Below are 21,053 nucleotides of genomic sequence, written 5' to 3'. Positions count from 1 at the left end.
TGCATTAAAAAGTGCAAATATCAATTTAGCTGTACAAAGTACACAAAGGAAATGGGGAAAATAGATTTATTACAAACAAACATAAAATATACACAACTAAATCAATGATTAAAAAAAAAAAAAAAATCACATTTTCATAAATACACTTTGTAAACATAACATAGCCACCACTGGAGTCCTACTTGAAAGTAAATGTTGAACAAAAAACTTGACTCTTTTTGTATATCAAATTGAAGATTGTCAAAATAGACAAATAACTTGGCAATTTTATTTTTTGCTCAAATTAATAATTACCACTTTAAAGACTGAGCTTAATTAAGGTAGCCAAACATAAAATGCCAAAATTCTTTCTGCAGTTAATTATAAAGCCACATTCTATAAACAGGTCATGTTTATTCTCCTATATCTTGAGCAGTCAAACATGAAACAGTACTGTAAATAAATTAGTCAAATCATAACAACAAATCTATTCTGTATTGATTATAGAATAGGAGAGTAAAGCAAATGTTAATCAGAATTGAACCATTGAAAGAGGCAAAAATCTGGTAAATGTTCTAAACAATTTTAATGCTATATAAAAGAACCACCTTTTGTAAAGAAATTTGTTTTTCACTGCAATCAAAACTTAAAGCTTAACAATAAAAACAAAGTCTATCTGTGGGGAAAATCTATTTATACCTTCCACATCCACAGCACCATGTTTTGGTAAAAAACAAACAAACAACAAAAACTAGAAAAACTACTGGTCCTAATACATTGATCTCAAACTAAACAGAAATCTTTGAAACACTTCCTTGATCATGTTGGCTGGTGAATATCACTGGTTTTACAATCATTAGCCAGGTCAAAGTGTTACACATGTTGGAAAAGAAGTCCTTCATCGAAGTTAGATTTCACTGTAGTAGTATTTATGAGCAGTACTACTGAGCAACCAACCTCCAGCTCTGAACTCCAGAATCTCCAACAACAACAGGCGGGCCATGGATGTGAGCCCCTCCTGGAGCAGAAACCCGTCACGTAGCAGATAAAATAGATCATCCATGCGCTGACTGTTCATTTTCTCTAACTGTTCCCCAATTCGGTGTAGCTGCAAAACCAGGCAGTCCACCTGGACAAAAAGTCAACATAGAAATCTATAATACATACATATTATAAAAGATAATGGTCTAGCTATAGCACTTGTAAGCCAGGAGAACATTTGAAAGAAACAAAAAGGGACATATTACCTCTGCCTCATTCATCAGAGCATCAGGTTGGGCCAGCCTCATTAGGCAATCATACACTGGATGCACCAGGGCCACCATTGGCATGTTGTTTACCTAGAGGAAAATGCAATGAAAAAGACATTAACCAACCAAATAACAAATATCATCATATATTAACCTTCCCTTTTAGGGCTCTAGTTTTATCATCATTACATGTGCTTACTTTGAGGTAGTCAAATATGTTGCAGATGAAAGTGACATAGCACACCCATTCTTGAACTGAGCGCTTTCTTGTTTCTTCTCTATCCTTGAACTCTTGTTGGAGTCGATTCAGAAGATTCCTTCGAAAATTCCCATTGTTCTGCTTTGACTCTGCCTATATAAAAACGCAACTAAGTGAAACATTTCACAGACGATGTTATTTTTGGTAATATGATGAATGTACAAAATCACCATGTATCTGTAAAATACTATACGCAAACCTGCACTATAGTGTAACAGATGCGTCCTGCTTCTTTGCTAAACACCTGATCCTTCATAGACTGGTCCACAATAATATTCGAAACTTTTTCCAGGTTGACAGAACTGGGATCTGAAAAGCATAAGCACATACAGTAAGAAAAATAACATGTTTGAGTAATTATTTTATTTTTTTAAGAGAAATTACCTTTCAAGGCTGTTTTTAGTAACATCTGAGTGTCCAAATCAAATGATTGGATCTTGTATTCCTCAGTGGAGTTTTCCATCGTATCAACCTAAACCAAACCGGTTGAATGTAACTTGATACAACATCATAGAAAAGACACATCTGGTTGACTATGGTTTTCGCAATACTCTTTTTCATATTCGTTACCAAGTGATCACAACTCACACAGTGTAGGTTTTTTCTTTGTTTTTGTTTTTTGCAAGTTAGTAACTCTAAGTAGAGCAGTAGTAGTCTGACAGTGAGCTAGCGTGTTCAGTAAGCATGGATCCTGGGGGCTTAGAGGAAATTGTATACAGTGTTTAAGTAACCCCCCTTCTTATTCAACTTATATTTAATGACATTTATGATTAATTTATAAACACAAACTACAAAATGTTAGCCATCATCAATCGATAACTTTACCTTAAAGTTAACACGATACATGCTAAAACAATGAAATGCATGCACAATACATGACGTTATGGAAATTCAAAAGTTAAGCTTAATATATAATACCTCTTAGAGAACACGGTGCACTAAATGATCATTGAAATAAGTCTTATTGCGCTCCTCTTCGGCCAAAAATGTTTAAAGCCCCGTGAGTCAATGATGGAGGACAGGCGGATGTCCTCATCGACGGTAGTGGATCATTCCGTGGAACTAAATGACTCTAGAGCGCCCTCCCGTGGTGTTACTACAGTCATGCAATGTGTGAGAAAGTGTGAACACCTGAAATAATAATAGTAATAGTAATAGAAACACCTTGGCGGTGGGACTAAAATGTATAGTAACGTCAATAACACCAGATGATTTGAAGTTTTTATAAATCGTAATGCAAAGAGAGATTTGAATAGCAAGAGATGCCAACATTACAACCCTGATGGCCAGTGCACCCACAAAGCCTTGATAAATAAATAAATAAATAATAAAAAAATAAAAAAATCTAAAATATCATCATGTACGTAAATTTCACTTTTTATATTTAACGTGGCATTAATGATAAAGTCAGACGTTCTCTACATAAGTGGGACGAGGGACAGGGCCCTAAATCGGTGTGCAGGCCAGGACAACCAGAGGGACCAGTGACCACCCTAGATTAGGTTGGAAAACATTAATAAAATAAACTTATTAATGCATGAAATGAAAATAGTCAAGATTTAATGTTTTAATGAAACAAATATTGACTGTTTATATTGTGTGTGGAAGGATAGTGGCCTCTTGTGGTCATTATTTGTTACAACAAAAATAAATGACTCTAGACATAGCTCGAAACAAAATATCATATCCATTGTCATACACAATTAGTGTTGCGTCTTTGTTGAGAGAAAAGAAAAAGGAAAATATAATAAGAAAAATAAAAAAATATTAGGTATAGAAAATGAATACTCATTGAGAAAAAGTGTGAACCGGAAGTTATCTTGTAGCAGGAGAAGCCAATGGGTGTGTTGGGTTATGTTGTTACTGGACATGCGGGCCACACTCTGCTGTTAAGTTTTCAATGACAAGGGCATTAATCGTAAGGTAAGCGCAGATTTCGATTCTTATAATCTTAACCAATACAGAGTCAAAGAAAAGAAAGTGTTAGATACTAGTTACACTGCTAATCTTTACGTTATTAGCTTGACTTTACGTACAGCTCGTGAATTTGTCCATTTCACATATACACTGACACTCGACGTGTTTTCTTTAGCGATTCTCGCTGAGGCAGAGACTGTGACGGGTCATGGTGGGTTATGATCCCCGTGTTAAGGATGCAGCTCTGTCCCCAGAGGAGGCTGCCTTGGCTGGGTCAGCTGCTGGGATGGTCACACGCGCCCTTATCAGTCCCTTTGATGTCATTAAAATAAGGTTCCAGGTACTGGTGCCTTAACAGTACACACTTTAAATAATAGTTCATGTACAAACCCTTACATTGTTTGTTGATGTTCTAGCTCCAGATTGAACGTGTGTCATCACAGAAACCTGAGGGCAAGTATAGTGGAATATTTCAGGCTTGTCGCTGCATTTATAGAGAAGAAGGTCTGTCTGCATTTTGGAAAGGGCACATCCCCGCACAGCTTCTGTCTGTTGCATTTGGGGCTGTACAGGTGAGGTATCATTCTGTTACACTTGTTATACAGAATAAAAATCAAGGCATGTCTAATTAATAACTGTGTGCTGCATAGTTTACAAGTTTTGAGTTTCTGACGGAGGTAGTTCACAAGACAACATCATACGACAGTCAAACAGCAGGAGTTCACTTTGTATGTGGAGGCCTGGCTGCTTGCTCTGCCACAGTCTTCTGTCAACCTCTTGACACTTTACGAACTCGATTTGCAGCTCAAGGAGAACCTAAGGTAGGTATACAAAATACCCATCACATAACTTATTTATGTTATGTTAACAAAATCATCTTCAGATTTACAGGAATCTCCGACATGCTGTATTTACAATGTGTCGCTCTGAGGGGGCGCTGACATTTTACCGGGGCCTGTCTCCAACACTCATGGCTGTGTTTCCATATGCTGGTCTGCAGTTCTTTTTCTACAATGTCTTTAAAAAGATGTTAGCTCCTGTCCCTAATGCCAGAAACTCTGGAGGTCAGTGGAGGTCCAGTCTAAGCATATATGGTATAGCAGGCACCTACATGAGATTTAAATGTTACATATATGTTGTGTTGTTCAGGAAACCTGCAAAGTCTGTTGTGTGGGAGTGGAGCAGGAATGATCAGTAAAACTATCACGTACCCCTTTGATCTTTTCAAGAAGAGACTACAGGTGGGGGGCTTTGAGGAGGCCCGGCTTCACTTTGGAAAGGTGAGCTATTCTCATTTGACCACTCCTTTTATATGCCCTGAAGCTATAGTAAATAATTTGTAATACTTGTGAGCAGGTTCGCACTTACAAAGGCCTGCTGGACTGCGCGGCTCAAATTGCCAAAGAAGAAGGCCTCCAAGGGTTTTTTAAAGGCCTCTCACCCAGCCTTTTGAAGGCTGCACTGTCAACTGGCTTCACCTTTTTTTGGTATGAATTTTTCCTCGATCTAATGCGTGACCATAAAGAAAGGCGGATAAACGGGTTCCTCCAAAATCCAAAGCAAAGATAATGGCAAAATCACACGCACAGAGACTCACCCTATCGCTTGGTTGCACTTTTATATGAATTATATTGAAAGCATCATGTTTACATGTAACACTGGGAGAGGACAACCTTGTATTTGTTTTGTTTTGACACATATCATGTATTTTATAGAGGTTTTATGTATTATTTACATTTCATGCTACGGTTTGTTTGGGGGTATTTTAAAGGGAACATCTTTTAACACCAACATTTTCTCCCTCAGTTAATTCTGTCCATTGTTACATTATACTCTATTTTGTTAATAAACTCTTTAAAGTTGTAATTTTCAAATTGGTTTACTGGTACATAAAATGTTTCTGCTTACTTACAATTTTTGGATACTTGACAAATTTGTCAGACTTCAACCTTTTATGCTAGGTACAATGAGAAAACACCACACATGATGAAGTCAACTAAATAAACTAGACTATTTCATTTAATTATGTTTATTCTGTAAACTAACTTCGAGACATTGGCATTTACCTTTATTTTAGTTTGATGACAATGTACATAACATACAGTATTTACAGAAACATGAGATGTACATTGGAGCATTGGAAGATTCTAGTGACATATAGCACAATCTAAGTAAAGGTCATCAGAACAGAGAACATTATTTAATTTACTTCACATGCATTGAAGACCAAGCCATGCAGTTATACTAGAGTCATTTATACAGTAGAGGGATTGTTCAAAACATTCAGAACACAAGGGGACAGCATTACTGAAATACGTTACCAATATATCTCTCAATTTCATCTACATACTTTTTATTTGCACCAATACACTAACCTCACAGTCCACTTCCAAATTCTACTCACCATACAGTTTATATACCATTTAAATAGATTCAGATAAAGGATAAGAAATATGTGGAACTAGAGGAATGTAAACTAAGATTGAACTTATTCAGCGGATAGTCTCAGATGATTTTTGTTGAAGAACCTCTCCTCTGTAGGTTACCTGTCTCATCAGCTTTCAGACAGCGTGGGAGCAGTATCTGGCAGAAGACGTCACCGGCATGTCTTCTGGAGCGCAGGGGGAGCTAGGATCACCAGGGTAGTGAAAAGTCTGCTTCACTTGAGCTGGCAGAGGGACGTTTAAGGGATGTGCAGTCATCCTCCTCTGATCCACGGGACATTTAGAGATACAACAGTGGCTGGATCACACCGGCCTGTTCTCATTCGGGTTGTGGACTGGAATTCCATGAGAAAAAGCTGGGGAGTTTAAAAAGGGAGTCCCGCCGTCCCGGATCAGGCAGGGTTAAAGTCTCAGGGGCTGACTTCTTCCTTGGTCGCTCTTTGGGGACAGAGAGGAAATCAGGTGCTTCGCTGGAGAGAGGTGTGGAGGGGGCGCTGTTGGGGCCATTGCGGGAGTTCATTGGCAATGGGGTCTCAGTGATGGAGATGGCTGGAGGGAATGATCCAATCTTTTGGTTTGTGGCTTCCTGTGTGGCTCGTTCATACTCGCGGACCTCCTCCATGGTCATATCTGTTAGTAATGACATTACATACTCAATATCACATCAAAAAGACATTGTGCATGCGTGTAAATGTTTCTCAACTTGTCCTTAAACTCAACATATTATTTTATACATACTACATATTATACATACACTGAAACAAAATAAAGAGCTGAATCAATATCTTGTTAATAACGCATATGTAAGACAAGACAAGAAATACTGTAAAATGCTGATTAATTCTCACCTATCCACTCATCAATCCAGGCGAAGGCTTGCCTGTGTCCTAACAGCAGAACATCTCGAATCACCTAAGGGCACAAAACACAGTAATATGCTTCAAATAATAAACAAGACACTAGCTCATACATTAAAAAGAAAGATGGGAAGAGAATTATGTCTGGAAAATTCTCTGAAGCTCTGAAATGCTTCTTATCACTATTAGGGTGATGTGATTGATATGAGTCATGTCTAGATTCTCAGAGAGTAATAGCTTGGTATGTGTGGATGGGCTTGAGGCAAAACAAACAGGGGCAGCCAACTCCTGGGACAGATGCTGTGAAGGGAGATAAGATTTTGGAAATGAGAAAAATTTGCTACTACAGTGTAACTACATGGAGCAGTTTGAACCGAGCAGATGGAGGTTGCTGACCTTGTGTACAAACTGTTCCACCCGAGTCTGTAAGCCCCATACTTCAAACTTGACTGTGACGAGTTTGTAGGAACACATGATGGGGTCCTGAGTGTCCATCCATCCCCCTGGAAGCAAACCACGATTTGTCTTTTTGGACTGGAAATAACGCAGATCCTGAAATAAGGGAAGAAAGGGTTACATTTCCCAAAAGACCCAAACATACTGAAAAACAACATTAATGTAGTCACTCAATTTTTGCTGTGTTTTAAGAACTGTGCATTTAATTACATTTGCTGCAAATGTAAGCCACTTACTTTTGCTCTGTTCATTGTTGATGTGCTTTAATTCAGTCTTAGCTCCTAATAAACAGAATTTACTAGCTTATAAGTAACCACTGCCAGGTAGTTGAAGGTAATTTATGTCAAATGTTTTAACACATTTTCACATTTCACATTTTGGAATACACTTTGCACCCCGGTTCACAACCTCTGAGTGAATTTTCACGCCAGGAGTATCCATACACATTTTTTGAAATGTTATATCCCATAGTAACTACTCTGAGGAGACTATGTCTTCATGTCACAGCAGGTGAATGTGGACTGATAGGACCAATCTTTGGGTATATGAGCAATTTCATGTCTGGGTGAATGAAAATAATATAGTAAAGAGGCAAAGAATCGATTCAGAAACTACATCAAATTGATATGCAACCAGATTTAATAAGTTGAAAAGATCCAAATAATTTAAAAATAGGATAAAACGATCATGTTTTAACTACACAAAAAAAGAAAACGAAATATTAATACAATTGCATAATAACTAAATATAATTATATAATTATTATTATAATTAAGCTTTTCCCATCCTAAGATCCTTTGATTATATTGTTTTATTGTTAATCAAAGATGTATGTGGTTGCTCATCTGTTACAAATAAACATAATTAAACCCATAGATTTGTTTTGCATGTTTTGCTGCTGTCTTCTCTTTAATTATGTTTCATAACAAACACGTTCATTACTGCATTGACATTTTTACTGCGTTCACATTTTACACTGTGTTCAATCTTTTTCCTATTTGGGTTTATTTAAATGAGCATTCTGTATCTGTGCCGTTTTCCCCTTGCACGTCGGACTATTCTTGACTGTGCTCGTGCAGACCATAAAACATCCTGCTGGGAATTGGGCATGTGTCAATACTGCACCACCACTGCTGAGCTGTCATGACCCCTTATGACTATTAATAATTCCTCTTTTTATGAGCATCTCGCTCTGATAAATGATGGCCTGCTGCTCAAATACAAACGTTCAATCATGCCCACATCTCCTGCAGTTTGTAAACAGACTTCTCAGTCACTCTTGTAGCTCTTAGGAGACAAGCGGTTAGCCGGTGGTCCTGAGCAAACTCCCAATTAATGTGCCTTTATGTACAGAAAAATGCTATTGCCTCCTCTCATTTTTTTAAGAATTTGTTTTTAAAGGAACACACAAAGCTAAGCACACAGCACCAGTGACCTCTGACCTCTGACTCTTTGTAGTGGCGCTCCGGGACCTCGTCATAAGCAATATCCACCATGCACACCTCGGTTTCATCCTCTCTGGGCTCCCCTCCAAAGATCTGTGCAGAGGTGATGTATGAAGATGGCTTTATCAATAATGCATAGGACAGGTTGACAAATAGGAGCAGTGAGAGCGGAGATTGTTTGCCTTGACGGTAGATAAAAGTGATGCGTGAAGGTCAGAATCATACTTGGGTTTATTACACATAAGCTTGCATATGTAAGTGCACTTGGGAGAACAGATCTACTCCAAAGTCTAATTGTGTAAACATAAATGATCTATCAACATCATTAAACACAACACAGGGAGGAAAGTGGGAGACTGGTGCATTTTTCAGAATGAGTGAATTGAATAGATGCAACTTGAGAGAAAAACAACCAGCAGAACAGTTACTCACTTTGAAACACCCCACTTGTTACTTACTACATACAATTGTGGCCATCTGTGAAGTAACTAGAACGTGATTTTCCCAAGCTTACACTGGGAGGCGCTGTGGTTATTTTATTCTTGGTGTTGGCTCAAAAAGCTCTTGCATAATACTCACTGCTTGACTGTAGTATGTGACACTGAAAACAACCTGGAGGCTACAGCAACTCTGATTGAATTCAACTCATTAATGTCACTTACATCAATGTCATTGAATGTACACAGATGTAATGTTAGTGCATCTAATTACTGGAATATTAACATAGAAATACGGTAATATGTGTTGGTGTACATTTATAATTCAATGAAAAATATCAGTAAAATGATTTAGGTAATTATGCAACCTTTTTAGCTTATTACTAGACTCAAGTCTGAATCTTACCAATAATATCAAAGGTCTACACTCTTGCCTTCTATATATTTAAATTTTTATTGCTGCAATTATAAAGCTTTACGGCAAGCAGTTATCTACTCAGTGGTTTAATGAAAAAAGAAGAAATTATTACTGTGCGTGCATAACAAAGCACCTTTTGCACACAGGATTCACACAGGATTTGAAAGGCAACCCTACAAAGGTGTGTTCACGCATGTAGTGGGTAATAAAATGCTAATAAATGTAAATGGAACCTTTTTCTGTAACCCTCAGAATGGTGTGATAAGAGCACAGCGAGACTGTCAATGTGGGAAGAACAGAGATACAGAGACAGGCAGCTGTGTGAATCAAACCAGCATCAGCTGCAGCAGTTCTCCTTTGACAGATTTCAACCTGTTCTCTGTCAATCCCATTACAAAGCTCCACAAAGCTCCACATAACTCCATATAGCTCCATATAGCCCCATATAGCTCCGTACTCACATGGTCATTGGTGCCTTTGTTGTCTTCATACTTAGTCTCAATGTGGATGGAAAACTTGGGCAGAAAGGAGCACTGTGGAGGAAACCAAAACAGTATTAACCTCTGGTTTTAATGTTCCTATCTACACTAATTGGCCATTACATTACAACCCTGGACTGAAGAATGTAAGAGATATTCATTCTCTTCATGGTAATTGTAAGTGGGTTGGTTTCATAAGGCAACACATGTTTGTCCTAAAATGAATGTGTACAATGAATTAGTCTCAAATGCTCTTGCCCTACAGCTTAAACAGAAACCACATCATTCCTTAGGCACATCATTCACATTTGTCTGCCGTGAAATTGGATTAAAACTTGTGTAATTATTAATCAACCTACAAAGGAAAGAGGGTTACATAAGCATTTGAGTCTGGACGTGTTGGTGTGTTAGTAGCATCAGGAGAAATACAACAGAAGGGATCAATCTTAGCCTGCGGCACTGAGCTCTAGGGCCACTGCCAGCTCACTGGGGGTGCATAAGGGAAAGTGAAAAATACGTGGCTGCAGGAGAGAAGTGGTAAGTACTGTGAGAAGAAGTCTGCAGTAGATTTGAACAAACTGGATCAAGCACTAATCCTCACCTTAATTACCAGACTATCAGTGATTTGCATCAAAATTGAGGCTAAATGTATTTGAATAGCATAAAGACAGATTCATTAATGGTTGAAATATTGCTAAAATAAAGTTGAAAATTAAATTTTACAAAACACCTTTCAATTATGCTAAAAGGCTTAAAGTGGAGCTGTAGAGATTAAAGGAGGTCTTGATCGAATAAAGACATGCCCTGTGCATCGATTCATTGACTAAAAGAGGGGCAATGGCTCTGACAAAAGCTCTCAATATTATTAAGATCTCATGCAAGAAGAAGTACTTATAAACAGCATTTTCATAATAGGCAGTTTAAAAAGGAAGATTAACCCCCAAAACTCCAGTTAACTCACTCCATGTCTTGTCCTTTCTGCTGTGATCCTTATAAATAATTAGTTGAATAAAATATGAGGTTGACTAAAACACTAGTGACTGATTAACGCTTCCAGGCCTAGTGAGTAGTCCAGCCAGCAAGATTAATCATGATCAAAACGAAAACACAATTTGAATGGTTGCAATTAGAAAACTGCCCAATTATTTAGCCAACATAATTTCCAGTCTTTAACCCTGTAGTCGGCCTAGACCTCTACAAACATATTCTAAAATGCATGGGTTTCTTATTAGTTTAGCAGCTTAAATTCAGTCCTCTCTCTAAATGCTCTTGGATGTATTTAATTCAATTTTATGTGTGTCTTATTCAACCACAACAGCAATGCTTATCAGAAAAATAGCAGTTACCGCTACAGATTTTTTTCCAAACCCACCAAGAGCAATATTGCTTTTCTTCTTAGTAAACAATGAATAAAGACTAAGGTTAATTCAAAAGCATGTTTGAATGTGTGTGAGTGAGTACATCTAAGGATATCAGCCGTATTACACAACAACCGAAGGTCATTTGAAACTGTATTTTATAGATGAATTCTCATTTTAAGCTGTAATAATGGCATGGTAATAATCTCTTTTTGCCATCCTCAGTTGATTTTTTAAATGATTCTATCGATACAATAATGTCAGGTCAGTGGCGTCAAATGCCATGGTTACTTGATGATTCTTTGTTTGGCAATATGCTACCATACATTTGCTGCTAAAATTCATGTGCTTGTGTCTCACTGCATGTTACATATTAATTACCCTATCTGCCTTTGTGTCTAACTAATACAAGATTCTGAAAAAAATGTGTAACTTTATTTCTCAATATGATGATATTTCTCATAATGATGACTCCTAAATATCTTTTTTAACATGATCCCACAGAGATGTTTTGCACACACAGTAAAAAGACATAAAAAATAGCGAGTGCTTCTTCCTAAGTAGCTTTGATACTACTTTCTAAATGTTATTGTCCACATGGAGATGATGAGGTTGGTCTGATGATTAAACTGCATTGATGTTTCCTTACCTATACCACGTGTGGGTTAATGGCCTCCTGTCCTGTAGTGAATCATTAGTGCTTGTTCTCAGCAATACTCAATTAGCCAGTTTTAGCCACAAGCTCTGAAGGGGATTATGTCTGTATTGACAAGTGATGTTTGACTGGGGCATAATTGTCCTGAGGCAGCTCTATAACCACAAAGCCAAGAGGCTTATTGTATATTTGCAGTGATATGAAGACATTCAGAGGTCAACTTATTAGAGTTTGTCTAAGGTCACTTAACGGCTGATGATAGGATCTAAAATGACTAGAGATTCGCCCCGCCCACTTTTGCCTAAATACGACTAAAACCGTGCTTCCTTTGTGGTGGCACTTCTGGTTAAGTGGGTTAAGTAGGTTGATTTGTGTCAAATCATCCATGTTTAAGTGCAGCAACAAGTCAACACTGCAACGATTCTCGGTGTAAAATACAAATACAAAATACAATGCAAAATACAGTAATACAACCTGAATGACAATGGCACCGTCCACGGTAACTTCCGGAATAAGGTGGATAGCTTCTCCTTTGTGTGGCTTGTACTAAAGAGCTAAGAGCCTCTTATATCCTCCCCAATACAATGTCTGAACATAACATTGACTTTTATGTTATATTATATATATCTAACACTGCCAATAACGTTTGGCTAAAAAATAATCATAGACATTTTTTTCAATATTTATCAATATTGGCATTTTCTGTTATTAAAATTTGTTCATACAATAATAATAATAATAATAATAATGATAAACAGAAAACTTTATAAGTATGTAGTAGTTGTGTGCAAGTATGAAGTAGTAGAATGGGTAACCTACAGCATTTTAAATCAACAATTTTTTTTTTTTTTTTTTGGAGCAAATGAAAAGGTCTGTGTGTTTGTATGAGAGGATAGGACTACTCACTGTGTACTCTGAGCACATTGACAGCAGATGTCATTAGAGGTAATCAATATGCCATGGACCAGGATCACAGACATGAAAGAAAAAAAGGATGAAAAATTATTAGTTTGGAATCAAAGTGATGAAGATTGTGCTTCAAAACCAGACTGGACACATGCACCATCTAAAAGCACAGAACAGCACTTAGCAGTACATTTGCTAAAAGCACAGACGACATCTCTGCATCTATAAATGAGGAAGTAAAAGAAATTATGTTTAGCATATTCCTAAAAATGTGACATTATTTGCACTAACAATTACTAACTGCTACTGCTTCTTTTTAAATGAGAGATCTATAATCTGTCTGTAAAAGCATGTAGTTTGGAGTTCAGACTTTGGAGGAGGACAATTTACAACTTATTGTGGCAAATGTCAATGATTAGTTGGTCTTATTTATGTTCAGTAAAAAATACTGGAAGTATTTGTCTTTAGTTAGACAAAACCAAATCTAATTGAAAAGCATCCATCCATTTTCTTCCACTTTATCCAGGGCCGGGTCGCAGAGGCAGCAGTTTCAGCAGGGAGGTCCCTCTCTGCGCACACTTCTTACAGCTCTTCCGGGAGGATTCCAAGGTGTTCCCAGACCAGCCGAGAGACATAGTCCCTCCAGCGTGTGCCGAGTCTTCCCTGAAGCCTCCTCAAGTGGGACGTGCCCGGAACAACTCTCCAGGGAGGCGTTTGGGGGCATCTGGAACAGATGCCCGAGCCACCTCAGCTGGCACCTCTTGATGTGGAGCAGCAGTGGCTCTACTCTGAGCTCCTATCTGCAATCTTGTCCTTTCGGTCATTACCCAAAAGCTCATGACCATAGGCAAGGGTAGGAGCGTAGATTGACTGGTGAATCGAGAGCTTTGCCTTTCGATTCAGCTCCACAACAGACCCATACAACAACCACATCACTGCAGATCCACCTGTCAATCTCACAATCCATCATTCCCTCGCCTGTGAACAAGAAACGAGATACTTGAACTCCTCCACTTGAGGCAAGGACTTTCCACCCACCCGGAGAGGGCAAGCCACCTTTTTCCGGTCGAGAACCATGGCCTCAGATTTGGAGGAGCTGTTTTTCATTCCAGCTGCTTTGTGCTTGGCTGCAAACAGCCCCAGTGCCTGCTGCAGGTCCTGGCTTAATGAAGCCATCAGGACAACATCTTCAAACAGCAGAGATGCGATTCTGTGGTCCCCAAACCAGACCCCCTCCGGCCACTGGCTGTCCATAAATACAATGAACAGAACAGTGACAAAGGGCAGCTCTGGCTGAGTCGAACATGCACTGGGAACAGGTCTGACTTATTGCCGGCAATGCAAACACAGCTCCTGCTCCGGTCATACAGGGACCAGACAGCCCTTAGCAGAGGGCCCCGGACATCATACTCACAGAGCACCCCCCACAGGACACTACAAGGGACATGGTCAAATGCCTTCTCCAGATCCACAAAGCACATGTGGACTGACTGGGAAAACAAATTGATAAATTAAGAAGAAAAATCTAATAAATAGTTTAGTCAAATCACTCAGTTATATCATCAAATATCACATTGTAACATTAACGACTTGAGTGCAATGAGAGACCAAAATGGCTAAACTTTTGTCAAATTTGATTATTGACTGACACTGACATTTCCCCATATAGAATTCAGTAAATTTTTTTAAAATTTTGTGACACGATATCTTTTGAAAACCTCTGAAATGTGTCTACACCCAATAGCTACAATATTGCTTTTTGAAGTAGGTAGAGAAACAAATAGGTTAAGATTGTATTATCTTTCTCATTCTGTAAAGCACTGTGAATTACTTTGTGTACAAAGAAACTTGTCTTCTCTTGATACATTTGCTTAACTATTTATGGGCCAAAGGTTTCCTGTATCTTTTGAAGAGTCACCATACCTTTTTAAACTGTCCCTTGGCTGGACTTTCTTATTGGCTTTCACTCGACTATGCACACAGCTCACTTAACACAATACCAGCCACAATATTAGTTCCATGTCCCTTTGCCCCATCAGTGACCCAAAACAACTGACATCTTTGAGACCACAGGCAGACATAGCTTTGCATTATGACCAAAACCACTGTTACCTGTAATGGTGTACGGATAATAATTCCAAGCCTTTTCCGTGACATAAAAAATCCTGGGGACGACAGCTCTGGCCCAACTTGGCAACTTGCTGAAAAAGAGGAAAATTTAATTGTAATATTATATAATAAGTTTCGAAAGTTGGTTACATATGTCTCGGAATGGCCATTGACAAGCATCTAGCGGCTTAACAATAGCCTTATGTGCAGCAGTGATGACCCCTTAAGAAGCTGATCTTATGATTACAAGTTGCTCATAGCTACAGTCTAGACACTATTGTACAGAGTAGAAAAGGGGGACACAAAGGACAGGAGACACGATCAGCACAAACGAATTTAAATGACTACTACAGGTGCGTCAAATGGCATCATACTGGACATCAAAATGGGAATAACTAGGAACCACTGGGGTAAAATCCGAGTCAAGAAAAATGTGACTGAAAAAATTGGACAGAGCACAATGGAAGTCTTGATTAGTAATAGCTGATAGTGAGACTTAAACTGTCAAATAGCACACAAATATGATTAGAACTGTGCTGGATAACTTGCAATTTAATTTATAAGACTGGATTGATATGGTGATCAAAATCAAATTGTGATTTAGTTCCAATCTGTTGTTTTGGTCATATTCAATTCAATTCATTTTATTTTTGTAACGCCCAAAATCACAACAACAGTTGTCTCGAAGGGCGTTCATGTTTTGGTTGATGGGGGAAACCGGAGTACCCGGAGGAAACCCATCCAGACATGGGGAGAAACATGCAAAACTCTACACAGAAAGGCCTGGGCGACCCGGGGATCGAACCAAACCTTCTTGCTGTGAGGCATGAGTGTTGCCACTCAGCCACTGTGCTGCCTACACACAAAAACAAACAGGAAAATCAAACAACAGGAAACATCAGACAAAACAAGAAAAATCGGCCAGGCGAGGAGGGAGGGGGGCGGAGGAGGGGCAGGCGAGGAGAAGGAGAGACGGGCGAGGAGGATGAGAGCCAGGCAAGGAGGAGAGGGAGGCGGGTGGAGGAGGGCCAGGCGGGGAGGAGGAGAGGGTCCAGCTGTCATCGGGGCATCTGAAAGAGATACACTCCACAGGGGGAGTGGGACAGGCGACAACATGTGAATAGCATTGCTGATGAGAAATAGGACAAAGCAGAGGATAGTGCTCAGGTTGCCATACTTCCCCCAGCTAGTTATCTCCTACTGCAGCCTATCTTATCCCGGGTTTTAATGTCACTTATGACTAACCTGGTCATAAGCTATACCGAAGAGGAAGGTTTTAAGCCTGGTCTTAAATACAGAGACTGTGGGGGCCTGTTTAACATCAGCAGGGAGTTGATTCCATAGCACAGGAGCTTGGTAACTGAATGCTCTCCCTCCCACTGTACTTTTGGACACTCTAGGAACCACTAATAGTCCTGCATTCTGAGAGCGGAGTGCTCTGTTTGGCTGGTACGGGACAACAGCATCTTGCAGATAGGATGGGGCCATACCGTTTAGGGCTTTGTATGTCAGGAGGAGGACTTTGAATTTGATTCTAAGCTTGACAGGAAGCCAGTGCAGATATTTTAGTACAGGACTGATGTGGTCTCTTCTTTTAGTTCCTGTTAGGACTCTGGCCGCTGCATTTTGGACCAACTGGAGGCTCCTTATAGTACTTTTGGGGCAGGCGGCGAGCAGAGAATTACAGTAATCAAGTCTGGAAGTAACAAATGCATGGATGAGTTTTTCAGCATCGTTTTTAGGTAAAATATTTCTAATTTTAGTTATATTTCACAGGTGAAAGTGTGCGGTTTTACAAGCTAGGTTTATATGGGCTGTGAATGAGAGATTTTGATCAAATAGGACTCCAAGATTTTTTACAGTAGGGCTAGAAGCTATACTCACATTGTCGAGTGAGATTATCTGGTCCGACAGAGAATCTCTTTGACCTTTGGGACCAACGACAATGACCTCTGTTTTTTCAGGATTTAAGAGCATGATTTGGTTTCATTGATAAGTACAGCTGAGTGTCATCAGCATAGCAGTGAAAATTAATGCCATGTTTGTAGGATTGGACCAAGCACAGATCCTTGTGGGACACCACAGGCTACTTTAGAACAGGGAGAGGTGCTCTGGTTTATACTAACAAACTGGTACCTATCTGATAGATAGGATTTAAACCATTTGAGGGCGGTCCCTCTGATTCCAATGTCACATTCTAACCTCTGCAGTAGAATGTTGTGATCAATGGTGTCGAACGCTGCACTGAGGTCCAGTAGGACCAGGACTGAAGCCAGCCCGTTATCAGCAGCTAGTAGTAAGTCATTTGTTACTTTAAGCAGTGCAGTCTCTGTGCTGTGGTGAGCTCTGAATCCAGATTGAAATTTTTCAAATATATTATTGTCCTGCAGGTGGCGGCAGAGCTGTTTCACCACCACTCGTTCTAGAATTTTTGAGAGGAAGGGAAGATTAGAGATAGGTCTGTAGTTGGTTAGTTCATCAGGATTTAGGTTAGGTTTTTTCAAAAGGGGTTTAATCACAGCATACTTAAAGGACTGAGGAATGTAGCCATTTTTCTAACGACATATTTATTATGTTATGGATGGAATCTATTGTTGGGGGAGGGCTTCTTTGAGGAGTCTGATTGGAATAGGGTCGAGCAAACAGGTTGATGGTTTGGACGACATGATGACTGAGGTAATCTCCACCTCATCAACAGGAGTAAATTTATCTAATATTATTAGAGGATCTATGTGGGATATTGGTATTACAGACTGGATTAGCTCAGAGCTGATTTTTGGAGTAGCTTTGTTGATTTTGTCTCTAACGGTTGTAATTTTGTAATCAAAGAAGTGAAGAAAGTCATCACAACTAATGTTCGAGGGGATAAGAGACTCATTAGCAGTGTGGGAGTTTGTCAGCCTGGCTACAGTGCTGAACAGAAATCTGGGGTTATTTTTGTTTACTTCTATTAGATTTGAATAGTATCTGGTTCGGGCTTTCCGCAGAGCGGCCTTATAAGTGAGCAGGCAGAGCTTCCATGCCTTCAGAGACTGCTCAGAGCGTGAGCGCCGCCAAAGCTTCTCTGTGCGTCTTACATGTTGTTTGAGTGTCCTGAGCTGTAACGTGTACCATGGAGCCAGAGGTCTTGGTTTAATGCTTTTCTGTTTTAGCGGAGCTACAACATCGAGAGCAGATTTTAAGGTGAGCATTGTTCTGTCAACCAATTGATCAGTGACAATTGGATTAAAATTATTCTCATTGTCACATGACATACCTTTTAGCAATGGCTCAATAATTTCTTTAAACTCTGTAACCGATTTATCTGATAATGTTCTTTTCATTATAGTTTTTTTTTTTTTCTGCGGGGCTGGATAGTCTTTTAGAATAAATTGAATGGTAATTAAGAAATGGTCAGAGAGTATAGGGTTTTGAGGAAGGACAATTAGATCATTAATCTCAATACCATAGGTTAGAACGAGATCTAGAGAGTGATTGTGACAGTGAGTCGGCTTATTCACACTCTGGGTGATATCACCATGCAGTGATTCACTATTTAAATATCTGCTCAAACACAAGACACTTTCATTCACACTTTCCCCACCCAATTTCTCCAATGTTATGTAAGGCTCTGTGTGAGTGACAGCTGGATTTAGCCAAACACAGTCAAGCATACGTGAATCGTTATAAAAATTCAAATTAATCTGGCTCTGTGGTAGCAATTTTTGGCCATGTTTCCTACCTCTTCTCTTACTATCTTTTGCTGGAGAGTGTCTGAAGCCTTCTGTTCATCATAGACAAGGACAGCAGTTAGCGAGTGTATAGATATCCAAGTGCTACAACATGGTAACAGGTGGTATGTATCAGACCTCACAGCCTAAATTAATAGTGTGGCAATCAACCTCATCTTTCACTGCCCACACATGAACACACATGCTTGCATCACCAGCAGCCAACTTTCCAACAGAACTTGGCCCGAAGTCCTGTGCATTTTCCACAACGATACTAGCCACTGCCCTTTTCATTTCCAAACTGACATTAGAATTATTGTGCCATTCAATTGTGTATTTACTTAATAGCTTTGGTTGTCCTAACCCCTGAAACAATCTGAACTGCTTCTATTGAAAGGATTCTATTATAAAATTCAGTACCTATCAATTGAATTGTTTTGTTGTTCTCTTTTGGCTTTTGCAACTAATTGATCTGTTGTCCCTACCAAATATTACCAGCAATAATATCAAAAATGTATTCTTTGAAACACAGTAACTTAATAAATCAGTGCGAGTTAGGTAATCCAATCTATAAAATTATGCATTTATATGGCATAGTTTTCTAGGCAAAACTAATTTACTAATGGCAGCCTGAAGCTCGTATATCAGACCTGTTTTATTAAGAGAGCAGTAAATTCAATCTGTGCTCTGCTGAAAACACAATACTCATTTTAAACTTATCAAGTTCAGAAGATTTACTTAGTCTATTCGGTCTGATTTAACATTTAAGGAAATTGTTGTGTAGAGCTGGCAGATAAAAGTTCTAAAAAGTCAGTGCTTATGATGAGTGGAGTGGGTGGTATTAAAGGTACACTATGTAACTTTTCTTCTCTTTTACCACTTGTTTGTGAATCTACATGAATGGAACGTTCCACAGATGTTCCACAGTATGGCATTTAAGATTATCTAACTTGCATTTATTCATTTTCAGAACTTTTTATAGCTCAAAAATACCTTGAAAAACATTACCTTATGCAGCAAGATGGGTTTTTGTAATATTTGTGAGTTCACAAACTCATGAGAATCCATCTTGAGTTACTCCCACTGTAAGCTTCAAAATCACCCAGCAGTGGACCAATCACAGCATTGAGGTTTGTGTGGAAGCCAAAGGCAAAGCGACCAAGTGAACCGAAACAAACATGACCATACTGACAATTGTACTTCAGCCTGTTTTAGTGAAATTAAGGACTTTTTTCTTTGTGAAAAATGTGCAGAAGAAAAGTGCTTTGTAAATTTGTGGTCAGGAAAGATATCTGTGCTTTTCTCTCAACTGGATGTAACAGAAGTTAGATTTTTCACCTGCTGCTGTGATCACTTTAATAAAGACCAGTCCAGACTGATAAATGTGTAGAACTGAATTCAGAGTGCCACACATATCAATCTGGAGTGAGCCAAGTTATGAAAAATATGCAAGTTTCTAGATCTGACCTACAACTTGGCCTGGTGGAGTCACCTGCATTTCTCTATGAAGACTCATTTCTAATGAAAAACAGGGGGTAGACCCTTAACCAGAAAATACAAAATAAAAAAAAATAAATAAATAAAAAAACATACATAAAAACATAAATAATACTGTTATAAAATGCTCACTTGTTGAGGTAGATTCGTTTCTCTGTGAACTGGCCTTGCCCGTGCTCTGGATCTTCATAGGGTTCATTTTGGACCACCTCAACGCCTTCCCCACGCTCGCTCTGCTCATGGCTGTGTTTGCTGATCATATACAGCTGTCCCACCCGGTACTGAAACACAGGACCACAGCACACACTAAATGAGTTTGATTTGTTTGATTGCATTATTTAAGGCACAGTGAGGTCACCGTGACATGACACAATGACATTTCAGCATTGAACATAGTCCAGTACATGATACAAGAGACAGGAAAAATGGCAGTAGTTAGTCCACTATCTCCCTTAGTAGAGGTAATGCACACTGCTGCCCCTGAGCAAGACACTCCAATGTTGCCCTCTGTTGATGTGTTGTTGGTGCAAGGAGGGACTGTAGTGGCAGAAAGGCTGGTCTGAGAGTAATGTTAAAGTAGTGAAACTGTAAAATAGCATATGGTGCACCAGTACCACTAATGTTTGTGACCAGCTGTAACAAGGAAGCTGGAACAGTATGTACTAGGATGAACACTATGCTATATGGTAACTGTAAAAATAAACATGAAGGGAAAATACCAGGATTAGTGTTTTCACTGTGGGGGAATTAAAGGCTGTCTGCAGCATAGTGTCAAAGACCTCATGTCAGCTTGGTCTACAATAGAAACAGGAATAGCACCAGTGAGTTAAGTGACCCACTGATGTGGCCTCTTGTGACATATCAATCAACACCCCAT

The 21,053-nt window shown here is 39.1% G+C and overlaps 3 protein-coding genes across 3 annotated transcripts in view; 1 reads left to right on the top strand and 2 right to left on the bottom strand.

Annotated features, from left to right (window-relative positions):
• Positions 1–53: 53 nt before the first annotated feature.
• On the bottom strand, positions 54–2,539 carry LOC117375501 (MIF4G domain-containing protein B-like). Its single transcript, XM_033971816.2, has 6 exons — positions 2,407–2,539; positions 1,873–1,960; positions 1,688–1,797; positions 1,429–1,581; positions 1,227–1,319; positions 54–1,108 (listed from the first exon to the last, which is right to left on the bottom strand). Exons 2-6 carry the CDS (start codon positions 1,949–1,951, stop codon positions 887–889), a joined length of 657 nt encoding a protein of 218 aa, XP_033827707.1. The 5' UTR covers positions 1,952–1,960; positions 2,407–2,539; the 3' UTR covers positions 54–886.
• Positions 2,540–3,316: 777 nt separating this feature from the next.
• Positions 3,317–5,268, top strand: slc25a19 (solute carrier family 25 member 19). The gene is made up of 7 exons (XM_033971811.2): positions 3,317–3,411; positions 3,581–3,745; positions 3,822–3,977; positions 4,056–4,226; positions 4,289–4,469; positions 4,555–4,685; positions 4,762–5,268. The coding sequence occupies exons 2-7, from the start codon at positions 3,614–3,616 to the stop codon at positions 4,972–4,974; spliced, it is 984 nt and encodes a 327-aa protein (XP_033827702.1). The 5' UTR covers positions 3,317–3,411; positions 3,581–3,613; the 3' UTR covers positions 4,975–5,268.
• A 392-nt stretch (positions 5,269–5,660) lies between these two features.
• pitpnc1a (phosphatidylinositol transfer protein cytoplasmic 1a) overlaps positions 5,661–21,053 on the bottom strand; it is a 34,744-nt gene continuing 19,351 nt past the window's right edge. The window contains exons 2-9 of the mRNA XM_033971810.2: positions 20,309–20,457; positions 14,973–15,061; positions 12,861–12,868; positions 9,924–9,995; positions 8,605–8,700; positions 7,103–7,258; positions 6,698–6,761; positions 5,661–6,479 (exon numbers count right to left, since the gene is read on the bottom strand). Of these exons, the coding sequence (XP_033827701.1) occupies positions 6,169–6,479; positions 6,698–6,761; positions 7,103–7,258; positions 8,605–8,700; positions 9,924–9,995; positions 12,861–12,868; positions 14,973–15,061; positions 20,309–20,457 (945 nt within the window). The 3' untranslated portion in view covers positions 5,661–6,168. The remainder of the gene's footprint in view (positions 6,480–6,697; positions 6,762–7,102; positions 7,259–8,604; positions 8,701–9,923; positions 9,996–12,860; positions 12,869–14,972; positions 15,062–20,308; positions 20,458–21,053) is intronic.

The sequence above is a fragment of the Periophthalmus magnuspinnatus genome, chromosome 8, assembly GCF_009829125.3.
Source record: "Periophthalmus magnuspinnatus isolate fPerMag1 chromosome 8, fPerMag1.2.pri, whole genome shotgun sequence".
Lineage (NCBI taxonomy): Eukaryota > Metazoa > Chordata > Actinopteri > Gobiiformes > Gobiidae > Periophthalmus > Periophthalmus magnuspinnatus.
The sequence above is the reverse complement of the archived record's forward strand: the minus strand, read 5'-3'. Positions and strand labels throughout refer to the sequence as shown.